Genomic DNA, 15,616 nt, shown 5'->3' on the forward strand with positions numbered 1-15,616 from the left:
CTCCTTGATTTATTATACCTACTTGTTTTGTCTAGTTTTATTTTAGGACCAGATTGTGACTCAGACTAATGTAATGAAGGGAAGGAAGAACCTCCTGCGCTCCTCCATTAGGGATCCTTTCATCATGGCTTTAGGATGGGCATGTGGGGGGATAGCAGGGGCTGCAAGTCTCAAAACAAGTGGGTGGAATGGAGAAATAGAGTTATGGAGAATAGGTGGAAATATATTTCTACTCATTGCTTTGCACCAGCCAGTGGAAATGATACCACCTTAGTTACTTCCCCAAGGAAGCAAACCAGGGAGGAGGGAAGGAATTGGGACATTGAGTAACAATTCCTTCCCCAAGTTCCTCCTGTGCCAAAGCAGCAGTGAATTGCCCCTTACAAAAGAATGAGCCTAAATGCTCCATCTAGCCTTTTTAAATTGTAAGGGTTATGTCTACACTAGCTCGTTAATTCGAGCTAGGTAGGCAAATCAGGCTACCGGAGTTGCATGTTCCCGCCTGGCCGCCATTTTTAAATCCTCCTTAGTTTGAATGAACTGCCCACAGCTACACGTGGCAGTTTAAAATTAATCTGAACTAAATCCTTAGTTCGGATTAACTTTAAACTGCCGCATTTAGCCGTGGTCAGTTCGTTCAAACTAAGGGGGATTTAAAAATGGCGGCCAGACGGGAACATGCAAATAAAACCTGGGATATTTAAATCCCGGGCTTCATTTGCAACTCCGGTTGCCTGATTTGCCTACCTAGCTCGAATTAATGAGCTAATGTAGACATACCCTAAGTTCCTCAGCACAGGAGATGTCTCCTAGAAGACTTCTGTCCAGCCATTTCTGTGAGATACAAACAACCACATCAGCCTGCTGATTTCCTGTTCTATAAATGTATTATCTGTATTTTAAAATCTTCATACTTATCTGTGAATCAGTTAGCTCACTGATTATACTAAGTAAATAGTTTTTAAATGCATTAAGTGTTACATATCCTTGGAACTGAATAGTCAACCATTGTTATTAAGTACAGGCAGTCCCCGGGTTACGTACAAGATAGGGACTGTAGGTTTGTTCTTAAGTTGAATTTGTATGTAAGTCGGAACTGGTACATATTGTAGGGGAAATTCTAGCCAAACATTTCTCCAGAGCTCAGTTTTATTCTCCCACACCTCATTTCCCTCAGTCCTTTATTCTCAAGCTGAGGTGTCTGCTGAGAAAAGCCGCTCCGCGTCTCCCTGGTCTGTTAGGGGGGGCGCTAGCTTCGCGTCTCCCTGGTCTGCTGGGGGGAAGCATCTAGTGCGAGGTTGCCTCACCCCGTTTGTAAGTAGGGATCTGATGTAAGTCGGATCCATGTAACCCGGGGACTGCCTGTATTGACAATATATATTTTATTTCAGCTTGTGCAGAAAAGTAAAATGATGTAAGTAAAAAACAGTAAAAATATAATAATAATTTTTTCCTCAGAAGATGTGCCTCAAGCAGAGAATAAAAGGCCTGAGGCCCCTGCAACAGCAGGGAAGTAAATAGTGAAATATACTCAGACGATCCTTGCAAGTGACCTGCACCCCATATTGCAGAAGAAGCCAGCCCACTCTCCCCAAAGTCACCACCAATCTGACATGTGAAAGTTCCGTCCTGCCCCCACATATGGCAAGTGATCAGACCCTGAGCATGTGAAGAAGAACAAGCTAGCACCTGACTAAGATAATGCTCAGTGCCAGCTCAGAGCATCAGCCTACCCTGTCCATTGTCCTATCTCCAGCTGTGGCCATCTCTGATGCTACAAAGAAAGGAGACTTCCATCTGAATCTAATGGAATGGAGAATTTTAAAACTAGTGCAGATCTTTGAAAGTTTAGAAATAAGATTACACAGAACTTGGGAACATGCCATGTATCTTTTATCTTCTAATAATTCAGAAACTGAGTTAATAATGTCTTTATTTGGCATCATCAATTCACTCAGTTCTGCACTTAAGATTAACACAGGCTCCCTGCTTCAAGGGATTTATAATAGAGACCTGATGCTGATTATTCAACAGGAAGTGAAGATTGTCATTTGTACTACATTTCAGGTTGTTTTACTGGTACAGAGCACATAAGACAAATCTCCTAGTGGCAGACCTCTTGTTACTACTTTTTTTGTCTTCTGGGGGTTTTAATGAATTATTATAATTATAATTATTACTTTAGTAGATGATTAGAGGTCCAGTCAGAACAAGAACCCTATTGCTAGATATTTTACTAAAATACAAACACACCAAAGAGTTTACAACCTAATTTCAAACATAATGTAACAGTAGGTGAGTCGAAGGGAGGAAGACGTGCACTTACTATAGCTCAGGTACATGCACAGCTTGATTATGTTAAGTCTTTTTTAATATCAATAACATTTAGATATAAATAAACAAATTACTTAAACGAGTCCCACATGATCAGAAGGGTCAGTTCAGCTTCCCTGACCCATGCCCCCATTTTTATACAATACAGTTCACTAAATTGAGCGGTACTGTGTAAAGATGAGTGCACAGATCCTAAAAGAGACACAATGAAAGGAAAGAAACTCTGTCTTTCTTCAACACTCTTTCACTCCACAAGAGCCCTCCCATTTTCCAATATTACATATAGTGGCATTTCCATTTATGGCAAAGCATACTTCTGGGAATGCGTGTACATCTTTCACAATATATAATTTTCAGGATATTTTATTATAAGAAAATGTAGGTGAAGTGGCCCATTATTTCAATTTCTTTACCAGATTATCCTGTAATATTTACAGGCAGTCCCCGGGTTACGTACAAGATAGGGACTGTAGGTTTGTTCTTAAGTTGAATTTGTATGTAAGTGGGAACTGGTACATATTGTAGGGGAAACCCTAGCCAAACATTTCTCCAGAGCTCAGTTTTATTCTCCCACACCTCACTTCCCTCAGTCCTTTATTCTCAAGCTGAGGTGTCTGCTGAGAAAAGCCGCTCCGCGTCTCCCTGGTCTGCTGGGGGGAGGGGGCGCTAGCTTCGCGTCTCCCTGGTCTGCTGGGGGGAAGCAGCTAGTGCGGGGTTGCCTCACCCCATTTGTAAGTAGGGATCCGATGTAAGTCGGATCCATGTAACCCGGGGACTGCCTATACTTAGTGAATCAGGCAAGAGGTAGATTTTAAAAATGTGTTTTAAAAACAGACATTCAACAGACTCTCCTATTTAAACCAAATACATCTTGAGGGTTTTACACCCTCATAGCCCTAAAATCTAGTTGCAGTGATCTTTGTGCATCATGAGCTATACAGTGTCTAACATGAAGTGAAGTAGCACCTATTTTTAAAGCAATACCATTAATGGGTGACAGAAAGGTTGAAGAAGTTAGACAATATGTACTCAAGATGCTATAGTCAGAAAAAGATGGATCATAAAGGGACTGTCGTATTTATGAATGCTGAGCTGTCACAATGCTCATCTTTTTTGTGAAGATCCCAGAGGAACACCAGTCAGACAAGAACAGAGAAGTCTACAATGTCTTTATAATATTTCACAAGATCACCAACTAGGTGCATTGCCAGCTTAATTGTTTCTTATTTGTACCCACAATATCCATCTAAAAGGAAGTAAATTGCTTATACTTGAATAGGCTAGGGGGAAAACTGTGATCCTACTGGAGTCAACAGCAAAACTACTATTGACTTTAATTGGCCTAGAATTTCATTCTAGATATTTAAAGCCTGGCACTAATACTGTGGGTACCTGAAACAGAGGCAGGTAACTGATAAAGGAGGTAACAAAGTCTCTCTGACTAGAATGTTATAAGGCAGGGGTGGAGAACATATGGGCTTCCCTGGATCTGGTCTCCAAGGCACAGGGCTCACCCCCCAGCATCAGGGAGCTGGCGCAGGTGGTCCCGCCCTGAACTCCCCCCATCCACACAGTAGAAGCATTAATGTTTCCTTCCCACTGTGAAGTGGGGAGCCCCGAGCCTGGCAGGCTGGAATCAGTTACGCCAGAGCTGGATCCAACCTATGGGCTCTGCCTGGCAAGGAGAGGAAGCAGCTCTGCATGCTGCCACTCCTGCTTCACAGCCAATAGGAGCAGCAGGGGGATGTGCCTGGGAGCGGCGGGAGACACAGATCCATGTGCATCCCTAGGAGCCATACCAGGGTAAGCAACCCCTTTCCCCCACTGCCCGGACCCTCCATCCCCACCCCACTCTTGCACCCCCTGCCATAACCCCCACCCCTAACCCACTCCTGCACCCCTCCACCCCACCTAGACCTCACACCCCAACTTTGGTCTTGCACCCACCTCCTACACACATGAGAAAGAACACAGAATACATTTTAAAGACTGTAATTATTTAAAATCAAAAGAAAAGAAGAGGGGAGGAAAAGAAAAAATCAAGAGGTGACTCACCATATTAACCACATAAAGCAGAAATGATGCTGAAGAAGTGTCTGTGACCAGAAGCAGTTTGATAGTAAGACCAGACTTTTTTTAATGAAATAGAAATAAAAGAATAGTGTAACACTGAAGAACGTGAATTTAAATGAAATATATAAATAGGAAAGTAAGCCCAATCTCATCTATCTAGCAAGTCACTAGAAAGATCTTAATATCATAAATATTTTATGCTTTGATCCTCCTTTTTTTTTTTTTAGTTTTGATGGTGTCTGAAATTTGTTTGTTTTCAAATAGTCAGTCATGTTTCCATATAATTATATGACAAACAGCTTTGGAATACTGCTGACGTGTTTCGTAGATATTTTTTGTTTTATTTTCCATGGCAGAACACAACCAAATTCTGTGTACAGACAGTCCCCGGGTTACGTACAAGATAGGGACTATAGGTTTGTTCTTAAGTTGAATTTGTACGTAACTTGGAACTGGCTCCAGATTCAGCCGCTGCTGCTGAAACTGACCAGGGGCTGACTACAGAAAGCCCGAGGCAGAGTTGCTCTGCCCCCAGCTTCCTGGAATCAGCCACTGATCAGTTTCAACAGCGGCTGAATCTGGAGCCTGGGACAGAACAGCTGGGGCGCTGCCGGGTAGGTCCCCCCAGGACCAACCCGGCAGCACCCCAGCTGCTCTACCCCAGGCGTCCACAACAAAAGCCTGGTCTGCTGGGGGGGCGGGCGCACTAGCTGCGTCCCCCCCCTCAGCAGACATGGGAGACCCGGAGCAAAGCCGCGGGGCAGCGGGGTCCCGCGCCTCTGCGGCTTTGCTCGGGGTGTCCCTGGTCTGCTGGGGACCCCCCCAGCAGACCAGGGACACCCGGAGCAGCTTTTCTCGCCCCGGAGGATGCGGGGGCGGGACCACTGCGTGTCTGGGTGGTCCCGCCGCCCGCGAGTTCCGGGCGAGAAAAGCCCCGTTCGTATGTGCGCATCCGACGTAAGTCAGATCCGCGTAACTCGGGGACTGCCTGTATTTAATAAAATTATTTCCTCTTCAGAAACATGTAGACTTGAGCTTTCAGCTTAATTTTTTTAATACAATGAATACAGGTTTGTTATGAACAACTGTGATCTTTCAGGAGTAACAATGGTGATTCTTATTTTGCCCCAATAAAAGGAATTTTGCATTGTTAATTGCAGATTGACATGTAATTAAATCATTAGAAATTGGGACATGGTGAAGGGGAGAGGTGCATTGATGAATTAAGGAATCGAGTGAGTAAGAACACATTTATAAATATGTACTTTTGCCTTGGAAGAGTAATGAGCAGAAAGTAGGGTTGTCAGGTGTCCAGTATTGACCCGGAGAGTCCGGTATTTTCGCCTCCTGTACGGTAAAAAGATTCAGAAAATACCAGACACCTAAAAAGACCGGTATTTTCTGATTTTTTTCCCAGCCAGGAGGTGAAAATACGGAGTGCTTACCTGATTCTGCAGGGGAGCTGTCTGGCCCAGAACAGGAAGACAACAGGAAGCCTGTTAGGGCAAAAAAGGGGCCATGCTGGTGTGGTGTTTTTTTGTTTTTTTGGTTTTGCTTTATAACTCTTGGGATCCCTTTATTTGCTTAATAACTTTGGTCTCCCTCCTCCTCCCCCCCGAATTTTTTCCCTAGTGGTTTTTTTGGTTTTTTTTGGGGGGGGGGGGGGGTGGAGGGTTCGGTATTTTTGGTTAAACCATCTGGCAACCCTAGCGGAAAGGGTAAAAGTTTTAAATGTGCTTACAATCCACTTGTTCAGATAATTGGCTTTGTAGCAATGCTGGAAATATTCTGTAGTTTTATCAACAGTCAGAGCACATATTTAACTATTTAAAAACAAGTATCACCTTAAGAACAATCAAACAAGGAAATCAAATAACCTTGATTTGATTAGAATGAATATATAGTTTGGCATTTATCGCTTAAAGATAAAGCCCATATGAAGACCTGGATCAGTGTAGTAGCAGGTCATACTGGTAAATAGAATTTGCACTTTTTATTCCTAATGTAAAATCAGAGCTTCTTCTAGCAAAAGTTCAAACAAGATGGATTTTCTACATAAATGAAGAATATGGTTCACATCAAATATAGTTTCAAATAAAAATATGAAAAAGGTGTAGATTCCTGCAGCTCAGAAGCACCACAGAAGTGAGCTATGGAACACATAGAGCTAGTCCCTCATGTTTTCCAGCTTCCCTCTAGCCCAGCTCTCTAGGGGAAAAAATGGATGCCTGTTGTCAGTTAGCTCTGGTAACCTGTGTTTCCTAAAAATACTGATAATACAATCTCTGGCATGCTTAAGACAGGGTTTTAACTCTCTACTTGCCAGGAACAGCCCAAATTCATCAACCCCCGTGCTTCTCAAAGTGTTCTGCAGGCTTGCTTGAGAAAACTGAGAGTGGGACCACACCGCTTTGTTTACCTAATGGTCCCATTCTGTTTGAGAAACAAGGGAGCTGCAGGAAGCAGCGGTCTGGTCTGTGCCACTCTGCTTCCTGTGGCTCCTCTTGGATGGAAATGGTGAATCAGAGCCAATGGGAGCCACGAGGCTCTGTCTACAAATCTGTGAGGCAAAAAAAACCGCACAGCCCCTTAAGTGGCTTTTCCAAAGCGGGCTTGTGGAACACATTAAGAAACACTGATCTATCCTACCAAAATCTTTTGCAGAAGAAATCAGTACAAATGAGTAACTTTAAAAACAAAGTATTTATTTTAGTTATAAATGAAGGAATAAGTGCATGCATTCATAGTATAGTTAAACAGAAGATACTGTTTAAAAGGTTTCCTGAACAAATCCATATCACTATAAAACAAGGGAAATGTTGACCGGCACATTTTACAGGGATCAGCAATGTGGTGAGGCTTCACAAAATTAAAGATATATACTGGGAAAGTCTCGTCTATTTTAAGTGCGAGACAACTGCATTGTCCTTTTGTCTGATGCATGCAAAATTGCAGTACAGGAAGCTCCTGACTTGCGGGCCGAAGAAGTAAGGCAGGGGTTTTCGGCCCCTTCCGCACTTACAAAAATGGTTGTAAGTGCGGGGGGTCAGAAATCGGGCAGTCGCAAGTCAGGGGCGTCCTGTACTACCAATTTATAACCATAAAGAGCAAGTTCTTAAGCACAGAATTGGGAAACACAATGTTCTCCTTCTATAGCTAAATTAGCAAAATTCCATTTTCAGTAGAGATGGTTAGACTAAAAAATCCATCTTTTCCACATAAAAGTTTGGTATTTTGCAAAGATTCCTACCTAAATTCTAACTCCGAAAGTATGTTTCCAGCCTTTAATTAACCTGTTATCACCAATATAATGGTCTGACAAGCTGTTCCACATTTACAGCCTAACCTGAAAGTACTATGAAAGCAAAACTCCTGTTGAGATTAATGAGCTTATGCCCAGATAAGGACTTAATGGAGGAATTAATGGTTGGACACGTTACAGTTACAAACAACACTATCAACTTGAAAAAACCCCTGAAACTGTTACAAGCAATGCCCAAGATTGCTAATTGAAAGAAATTATTAAGAGATTGCATCTCTCTCTCTCTCTCTCTCTATGTTTCCAGTTGGTCAATTTGTGCTTGTCAATTTCACTTTGACTGTTTCCTCTGCATAGTCAATTTCCCCTTATTTGTGAGGATGTTTTATGCAACAACAGGGGAAAGAAAAACATACAATGAAAAAACGAACAGAGAAAAATTGTAAAGCCACAGCAATTAATGAAGGTTAAGTGTGCTACATGAAACTACCTTCAATAAATATTTTGAAATGGACCCAGTTTCATGCTGATCATGTTCTTTCAAATATGTCAGCACACATCAAAACGCATTAAACTATCGCAATATTTTCTGTAATCTGTACAAAATTAACTCTGCCACTTGGGTATATGCATTAAAATACAATCATTAATTATCTGAACACATACTCCTTTTTCCTGCAGGCCCACATCCTGATTTAGTATGCAGGTTACACAATGAATGAGATAAGCTTGTGTAGCGAATGAGGCCAGAGTCTGAAATGGAACTTCCACATTGGATTGTGTGCAGTGAATAAAGCAAGGCTTAAAAACAAATGATAATAGAACCAGAACCATCCTGAGGGGAGTTTGGGTCCTGGGGCAACCACACCCCACTGCAGGCCTCACCCCCGCTCCACCCCTTCCCCAAGTCCCACCCATTTCACCTCTGCTCCCTCCCAGCATGGCTCCGAGGATTACAGGGGGCCTGGCATGATGGCAGGGGAGATTGCCTCCTTCTCCCACTCCTGTGGACAGTGGAAGCCAGAGCATCCCAGCCTGCTCCGTCCCACCCTGTGCCCTCTCAGCCCACTGCATCCTGCTTCACCACAGTGGTGGGAAGCAGAGTGCCCTGGGGCTAGAGTTCTCTGCTTCCTGTTGCCACTGAGAAGTGAGTGGTAGAACAGAACAGAGTAGAGCAGGCTGTCGGCCCGCTCCGGCTTCCACCACTACAGAGAGTGTGTATGGGGGGGGGGAGAACCGGCTGCTTCCACACCAGATTCCCATCCATAGGACAGTTGGGGTGGCCACCACAGGCTCCCCCAAAGTGGAGGGCCTGGGGCAGCAATCCCAAGCCGTCCTATGGATGGGACAGCTCTGAACAGTACACAGGGCCCTTGCTTAATTCAGTGTGCAGGATGCATGGTGTCGACTACATCAGCCATGGGGCCACAAGTTGAACAAGTACAATAAATATAAAGAAAAACCACAACTATTCACAGAGTAGTATCCAACTTGCACAATAAATGAAGCCATGGCCCTACAACAATCTGAACTTTAGGATCTGCAGATTTCTGAGAGCTTAAATCTACAACATTAATATTTTTAGTTATTATATTGTGAAATTAATATACAGTGTCACCAATACCACCATAAGTATGTAAGTTAAGCAAAAAGTAGTAAGGACAAAACTGGAGGCCCATTCATAACTGTCCTTAAATCTTATTAAAGTTAATACAGTTTGCAGATGACACCAAGCTGGTGATACCCAGGGCTTGCAAGTGCTTTGGAGGACAGGGTTATAATACAAAATGATCTGGACCAGTGGTTCTCAAACTTTTTGGGCTCCAGAGCCCTTTACACGCGTAAAAGTACTGTAAAAGTACATACATAAGTACATACATGTATTGTACTTATGCGGAGCCCCCGTGGACCACTGATTGTATGTGTTGTACCTATCAATGTTTCCAGTTTGTCAACCTCGCAGAGCCCCTGGCGATATCTCGCAGATCCCTGGGGCTCCGCAAAGCACAGTTTGAGAAACACTGATCTGGACAAACTAGAGAAATGGTCTGAGGTAAATAGGATGAAGTTTAATAAGGACAAATGCAAAGTGCTCCACTTAGGAAGGAACAATCAGTCTCACACACACAGAATGCGAAGTGACTATCTAGGAAGGAGTACTGCAAAAAGAGATCTATGGGTCATAGTGGACCACAAGCTAAATATGAGTCAACAGTGTGACACTGTTACAAAAAAAGCAAACATGATACTGAGATGCATTAACAGGAGTGTTGTGAGCAAGATACAAGAAGTCATTTTTCTGCTCTACTCTGCACTGATTAAGCCTCATTTGGAGAACAGTTCTGGGCACCCCATTCCAAGAAAAATGTGGAGAAATTGGAGAAGGTTCAGAGAAGAGCAACAAAAATGATTACAGCTCTAGAAAACATGACCCGTGAGCGAAAACCGAAAGAACTGGGCTTATTTAGTTTGGAAAGGAGAAGACTGAGAGGGGACATGATACCAGTTTTCAAGTATCTAAAAGGGTGTCACAAGGAGGAGAGAGAAAAATCGTTCTCCTTTGCCTCTGAGGATAGGACAAGAAGCAATGGGCTTAAACTGCAGCAAGGGAGGTTTAGGCTGGACATTAAGAACAACTTCCTAACTGTCAGGGTGTTAAAAAACTGGAATAAATTGCCTAGGGAGGTTGTGGAATCTCCATCATACTGGAAACATTTAAAATATTGAAGAGCAGGTTGGATAAACATCTATCAGGGATGATCTAGACCAGTGTTTCCCAACCGCCAACTGGTTTTGGGCCACAAACCACTGGCTGCTGAGCTGTGGCAGCTGCCAGAGCTGAAGCTGGCTATTTGCGGCAGCTGAGCCGCCGCACAGCAGCCAGCTTCAGCTCCGGCAGCCATGGCAGCTGATTTCCCCAATGGCAACACTGGGGCTGAGGCAGCGGAAGGAGGAGGCAGAGCAGGCGGTGCCTTCCTCCCTCCTCCCATCTCTTACTCAGGTAAGATGGATGCCCAGACCCATGGGGGCACAAGATGCACGAGGAAGGGGGCACGAAGGAGGAGGAAGCATGCGCAGTAATGGCCACGCTCCCTGAAGGGGGCAGCCTCGTTTTGGGGAGTGCAAGGTTGGGATGGAGCCAAAGAGTAAAGGGGTGCTGGGTGAGGGCGTGGTGGGGTCACAGAGCAAAAGGGTGTTGGCATGGGTTGTAGGGGTCAGAGGAGTTGGGTTGCAGAGGGTCAGTGCAGCATAGCTCGTGCTTCTGTCTCAGGGGCATCAGATCTGAGGATGTCTGAACAGGGTCGGGGAGCAGCCTCAGAACTTGTTGAACAGGCAATTGAAGGATCAGGATTTGGCGCAAGAGGCAGTCATGAAGTTTGTGGAGCAAGGGGCACCAGGAAGTAGTGGGGCAGGATCAGGAAGCAATTGGAGTGGTGAGGCAGGATCCAGGGACATTGTCAATTTAAGTCAGGAGTTGCTGGGACACAGTGTGCCAAGGATGTCAGTGACAACGGATGCAAGACAAGTTCCAGGCAAGACAGAGGTGGTTGACAAAAGGAAGTTGGCAGAAGGGGGTGCTGAGATGCAAGAGACAGTGGGCACTGGGGTGACAGACTTGGCAAGACAGACTGTGAGGTAACAGGATTAGTGGGATATAGGGGATATCAGATGATGGGGTTGGCAGGTTTAATAATACAAAGACACAGAGTTCCAGAGTTGGCTGGACGGAGTGAGAGGGTTCTGGGGTTGGAGGTTGACAATACAGGCTCAATGGGTGAGCGGGTTGGCGGATAGGTAACATTTATTTGCATATTTTTATTTGCATAATAAATATGCAAATAAAATTATGCTGGTCCACCTAAAGTTTATGAATGTGTTTACTAGTCTGTGGTATAAAATAGGTTGGGAACCACTGATCTAGATGATGCTTGATCCTGCCATGAGAGTAGGGGACTGGACTTGATCTTGATCTTACAACATCCCTTCCAACTCTAGAATTCTATAAATACAAACTGAACAGTGAGATTAGATTTCCTCATGCATACCTTTTTTTTTTGAAGTTGCATACTATGAGAGCTATGAAATTAACTTTTCTGAATGACTAATGGAAATAAATCAGTGTAATAGGAAGAATTAACCTAATATTAACTCTGTTTTTCCATATAATGTCAACAAAACAGGCAAAAATAGCAATGCTAAGTCAGGAGCTGATGATGGAGTCCTTCTATAAGCAGAACTTCTAGGGAATTCTTGCATACCTATCACATTCAGATAGATCAACATTTAGAGAAAAGCAAAACCCATTTTTTAATCACCATGGCAAATGATTAGGAGATTGTTTTCAAAAGATATATGAAAAGTTACCGATGACCCCATATTAACTACTAATTATAAGCTTAAAACCTACCATTCTGCAACTGGTTTGGCAATGCTTTCAAAAACTGCCTCTTGCTTTGCCTCTTGATCAAAAATTTTCTGAAATCTGAAAATAATAAACAAATCATCATGCAGCATTTTAAAACACTACTTGATTCATAATTCTTGTTTTTCTGTTTGTAACTAGCCTCTGTTTACCCCATTGGGCTTGCATAACCTAGTACAATGTTTTCCCTGTAGCCTTAACCACAGCATGCTGTTGTGCTATTGTATACACAGAGATTGTAAACAGTACTGCTTTGACAAGATCTGTATAATAAAATCCTCTGATAAAAAGATGCAGTTTAGGGGGAAAACTGTATTTTACAGATATCAAGGAGATCAGTGTGTGCAACTGGCATCACACTGAAAACTGGATAAATAAATTACATTATAACCAATCAGCATATATATAAACAATACATCCAGGCTTCCAATTTTTCATCTACAATGAAAGGTAGCAACTAGGACACACTGCAGTCAATAGATGGACATCACATTTTAAAAATCTAAGCATCTATTATTTACCATACGCCAACATATGCTGCTGTTCTGTTTGGCATTATAAGTTTACAGTTTATCACAGATCATGAACAAAAATATTGTCTGGGTCTCAAAGGATTCACAGTTATACAGACAAATGCAATACATGGGAAAATAGTCAGTTCATGACTATTAGTCACTTCAATAAAAATAGTCACTTCAATAAAATAGTCACTTCAATAAAAAACAGCTGAGTTTTAAGGAGGCAAGAGAAAATGTCTGGCATGTAGTATTCCTTTTGTATGTATGAATTTATTATAAAAAAAATGAAAAAACAAATAACTTCCTTAAGGATCACAATGCTCAGTATTTTTTCAGAATTTATTCGCACAAAATCCCACATTAACAATAAAATCATGATATAAAATAAAAATACAGAGAATCTCAGCATCCATTAAACTGGCATGACCATCTGCAACCTAAACTGGTGTTGCATAGACCCCAGCCCAGTGACATCAGCATGAGCTACAGATGACTTTTGGAAGTGCTACTCCACAGCAAATTTTAGATTTTTTTCAGCATCAAATTTCAGTTGATATGAAATTTCATACAAAATGCTAGCATTCTTTGTATGGAAAATGTGGATTTATCAAGTAATTGTTTTTACTTCTCATTTTTTCTAAGCTGATGGTTTCCCTTTTCATTTGACAAAACAGATTTTCTTTACTGCATTTTAGTTGGGCCTTGAAATCAACAAATTCCAGTTAGAAAGTGATTTTTGTCATCAAATCTTTGACTAACATCATTGTCCACCCTGTGCTGGCTTGTTAGCTTATGCATGAGCATCGGGTCCATCCCTCACTCTGGTCTCGTATATAGTAAAACTTTGTATGTAACCAGCTGCATGGGTGCAGCAGGCCTGTAAACAGGTCTCACACATTTTTAATAGTTTGATGAAGCATATAAGCTCAACTTTTAAATTTTTCTAGTTTTATCATGTGTTGCCCTGAAATTACGGTTGAGTATAATGTAGTGTACCACTCAAAGTTTCCTCTTATTAACACATCGTTTAAAAAATCTTACTAAACATACCAAAACTGTATTGTGTGGATCAGAGATCAACAAGGAACTTTTACTGAATCTCCACAGGCCTGTCCCAGTGACTCCAGCATCTGATCCTTCCCAATAATGTTCTCTGTGGGCAATGGTGATACTGAGTATAGAAAATGGACTGTCTTTAGTAGGAAGAAAAATAATAAGTTTGTCTATAACCCTGATCTGGTACTGTTGTAAGTGATCTTAGTGTAAAACATAGTAGGAAAAATCAGGGGAAAAAGTAAACTTACTTAAACCTGTAGCTCTCTCGTTTATTATTAACAAATCCTTCTGCCAAGTCACGCGGCACAAGAATTTCTAAATTGGAGGCTGACTTCTCATCTTCACCAACTGAATAAATCTGGAAAACAAAATTACTTCAACAGTAGAACAGTGGTTTGTACCATAGCTATATCACCTTGATATGTTTAACTGCATCATCTCATTGAGATGATACACAGGAATTTTCGAGTTGTCAGTCTATTGTGCACTAATCAGAATTCTATGGTGACAAAAAGGAGAAAATGCAGTTTGGCCTCCTTCAAAAATACTGCCTTTGCCACTTGAGTTACAAGGGATTCTGCATTACACAGTAGAGCTGACTTTCTGACCCACCCATCCCAGAATAAAACTTTCAAAAATATCTAAATGCAATTAGAGACCAAGTCCCTTGATCAAATTTACTTAAAACAAGCACTGACTTTAAAATATCTGATCAGAGATTTATTTTTAAAAAGAAGTGTTTTTTGTGAGAGATTAATAAGGTGCTTATGGGGTAGTTTTGGACCACAGTTTAAGGAGCTCGAGGGATGGTTTGTTTGTTTGTTGGGGGGGAGGGGTTGTTTTTAAGAGGTTTATAGCAAAACCTACCTACCATTTATGAAAACATTTTCTTTAAATTTTTTATTTTTCATTTCAATGGAGGTGAAATATTTCAAATCCTTCCAATGGCCAAAAGATTCATAAAACAAGGTTCCTGTACATAATGTAGAAAATCAGCTCCTTCCTTACCCCCAAAGGTTACAAGCTTTTCTAGAACACCAGTTAACAGTTTTAAAAATTGCCTTTAGCTATGCTGACCATATGTCCCGTTTTTTCTGGGACTGTCCCAAATTTAAATGCTTTGTCCCAGTGCCCCATCAAGTAGTGAAATGTCCCAGAAAGCCACGTTGGATATTTCAGTACTTGATGGGACACCGGCGGAACGCTGCAGCCTCATCCCCCTCCCCAAACAGGGCACGGAGGGCAGCCGGGCCAGCTTCCAGTGACCCTCCCCTTTCTCTCTCTGTCCTCTCCCTCCCCTCGTGGGGCAGTCTCTGCTGTACAGAGTCCTGATCCAGCGGCCCCGCCTCCTTCTCCTCCAGGCCTCTTTGGAGCCCGGCAGGAGCCACGCAGAGCCCAGATGGGGCTCTGTAGGGTGAGGTGCGCTCAGCTCAGTCGGGTCTGAAGCGGAGGCTGCCTGTGGAGCTATTTTTAGTGCCACAGTCGGGGTCCCCGCGGGTGGCCCAGCTCCAGCTGGAGTCAAGCGGTAGCCGCATGAGGCGCATTCTGGTGAAGCTGCCCCAGCTGGAATACACCTCGCACAGCATGGTAGGGGGGCCCCAGCTCTACTCCCAGCAAGCAGTCCCATCCCGGAAGCAGCTGGGGCTGAGGCTGCGGGGCCTTCTGGGGCCAGATCGCAGGCTCCATCCCCGCAAACTGGAAGGCAGAAGGTGAGGGAAGGGGCAGGGAAAAAACTAAGGGAAAGGGAGGCAGGGAGAGGAAGGGGCTTGTGCTGATGGGAGGGGGGCAGGGCAGGAGAAGAAAGGGGCAGGCACCAAGGAGCAGGGTGGAGGAGAGACAAATGCCAGGGGGCCAAAAGGAGACAATGAGAAAAAGGGCAGGAGGGGAGAGCGGAGAGGACAGGGTTATGCTGGGAGAGAAAAGGGGAGAGACAATTGGGGCAAGAGGAAGAAA

The 15,616-nt window shown here is 43.1% G+C and overlaps 1 protein-coding gene across 2 annotated transcripts in view; it reads right to left on the minus strand.

The window, feature by feature from the left end:
* The window catches only part of KIF6 (kinesin family member 6), a 380,441-nt gene that overhangs the window by 362,954 nt on the left and 1,871 nt on the right, over nt 1-15,616 (minus strand). For both annotated transcript variants that reach the window (XM_075925091.2, XM_075925090.2), the window contains exons 2-3: nt 13,912-14,021; nt 12,075-12,149 (exon numbers count right to left, since the gene is read on the minus strand). In XM_075925091.2, the coding sequence (XP_075781206.2) occupies nt 12,075-12,149; nt 13,912-14,021 (185 nt within the window). The remainder of the gene's footprint in view (nt 1-12,074; nt 12,150-13,911; nt 14,022-15,616) is intronic.

Source organism: Pelodiscus sinensis, chromosome 3 (genome assembly GCF_052426305.1).
Source record: "Pelodiscus sinensis isolate ZL-2025 chromosome 3, ASM5242630v1, whole genome shotgun sequence".
Taxonomy (NCBI): Eukaryota; Metazoa; Chordata; order Testudines; family Trionychidae; genus Pelodiscus; species Pelodiscus sinensis.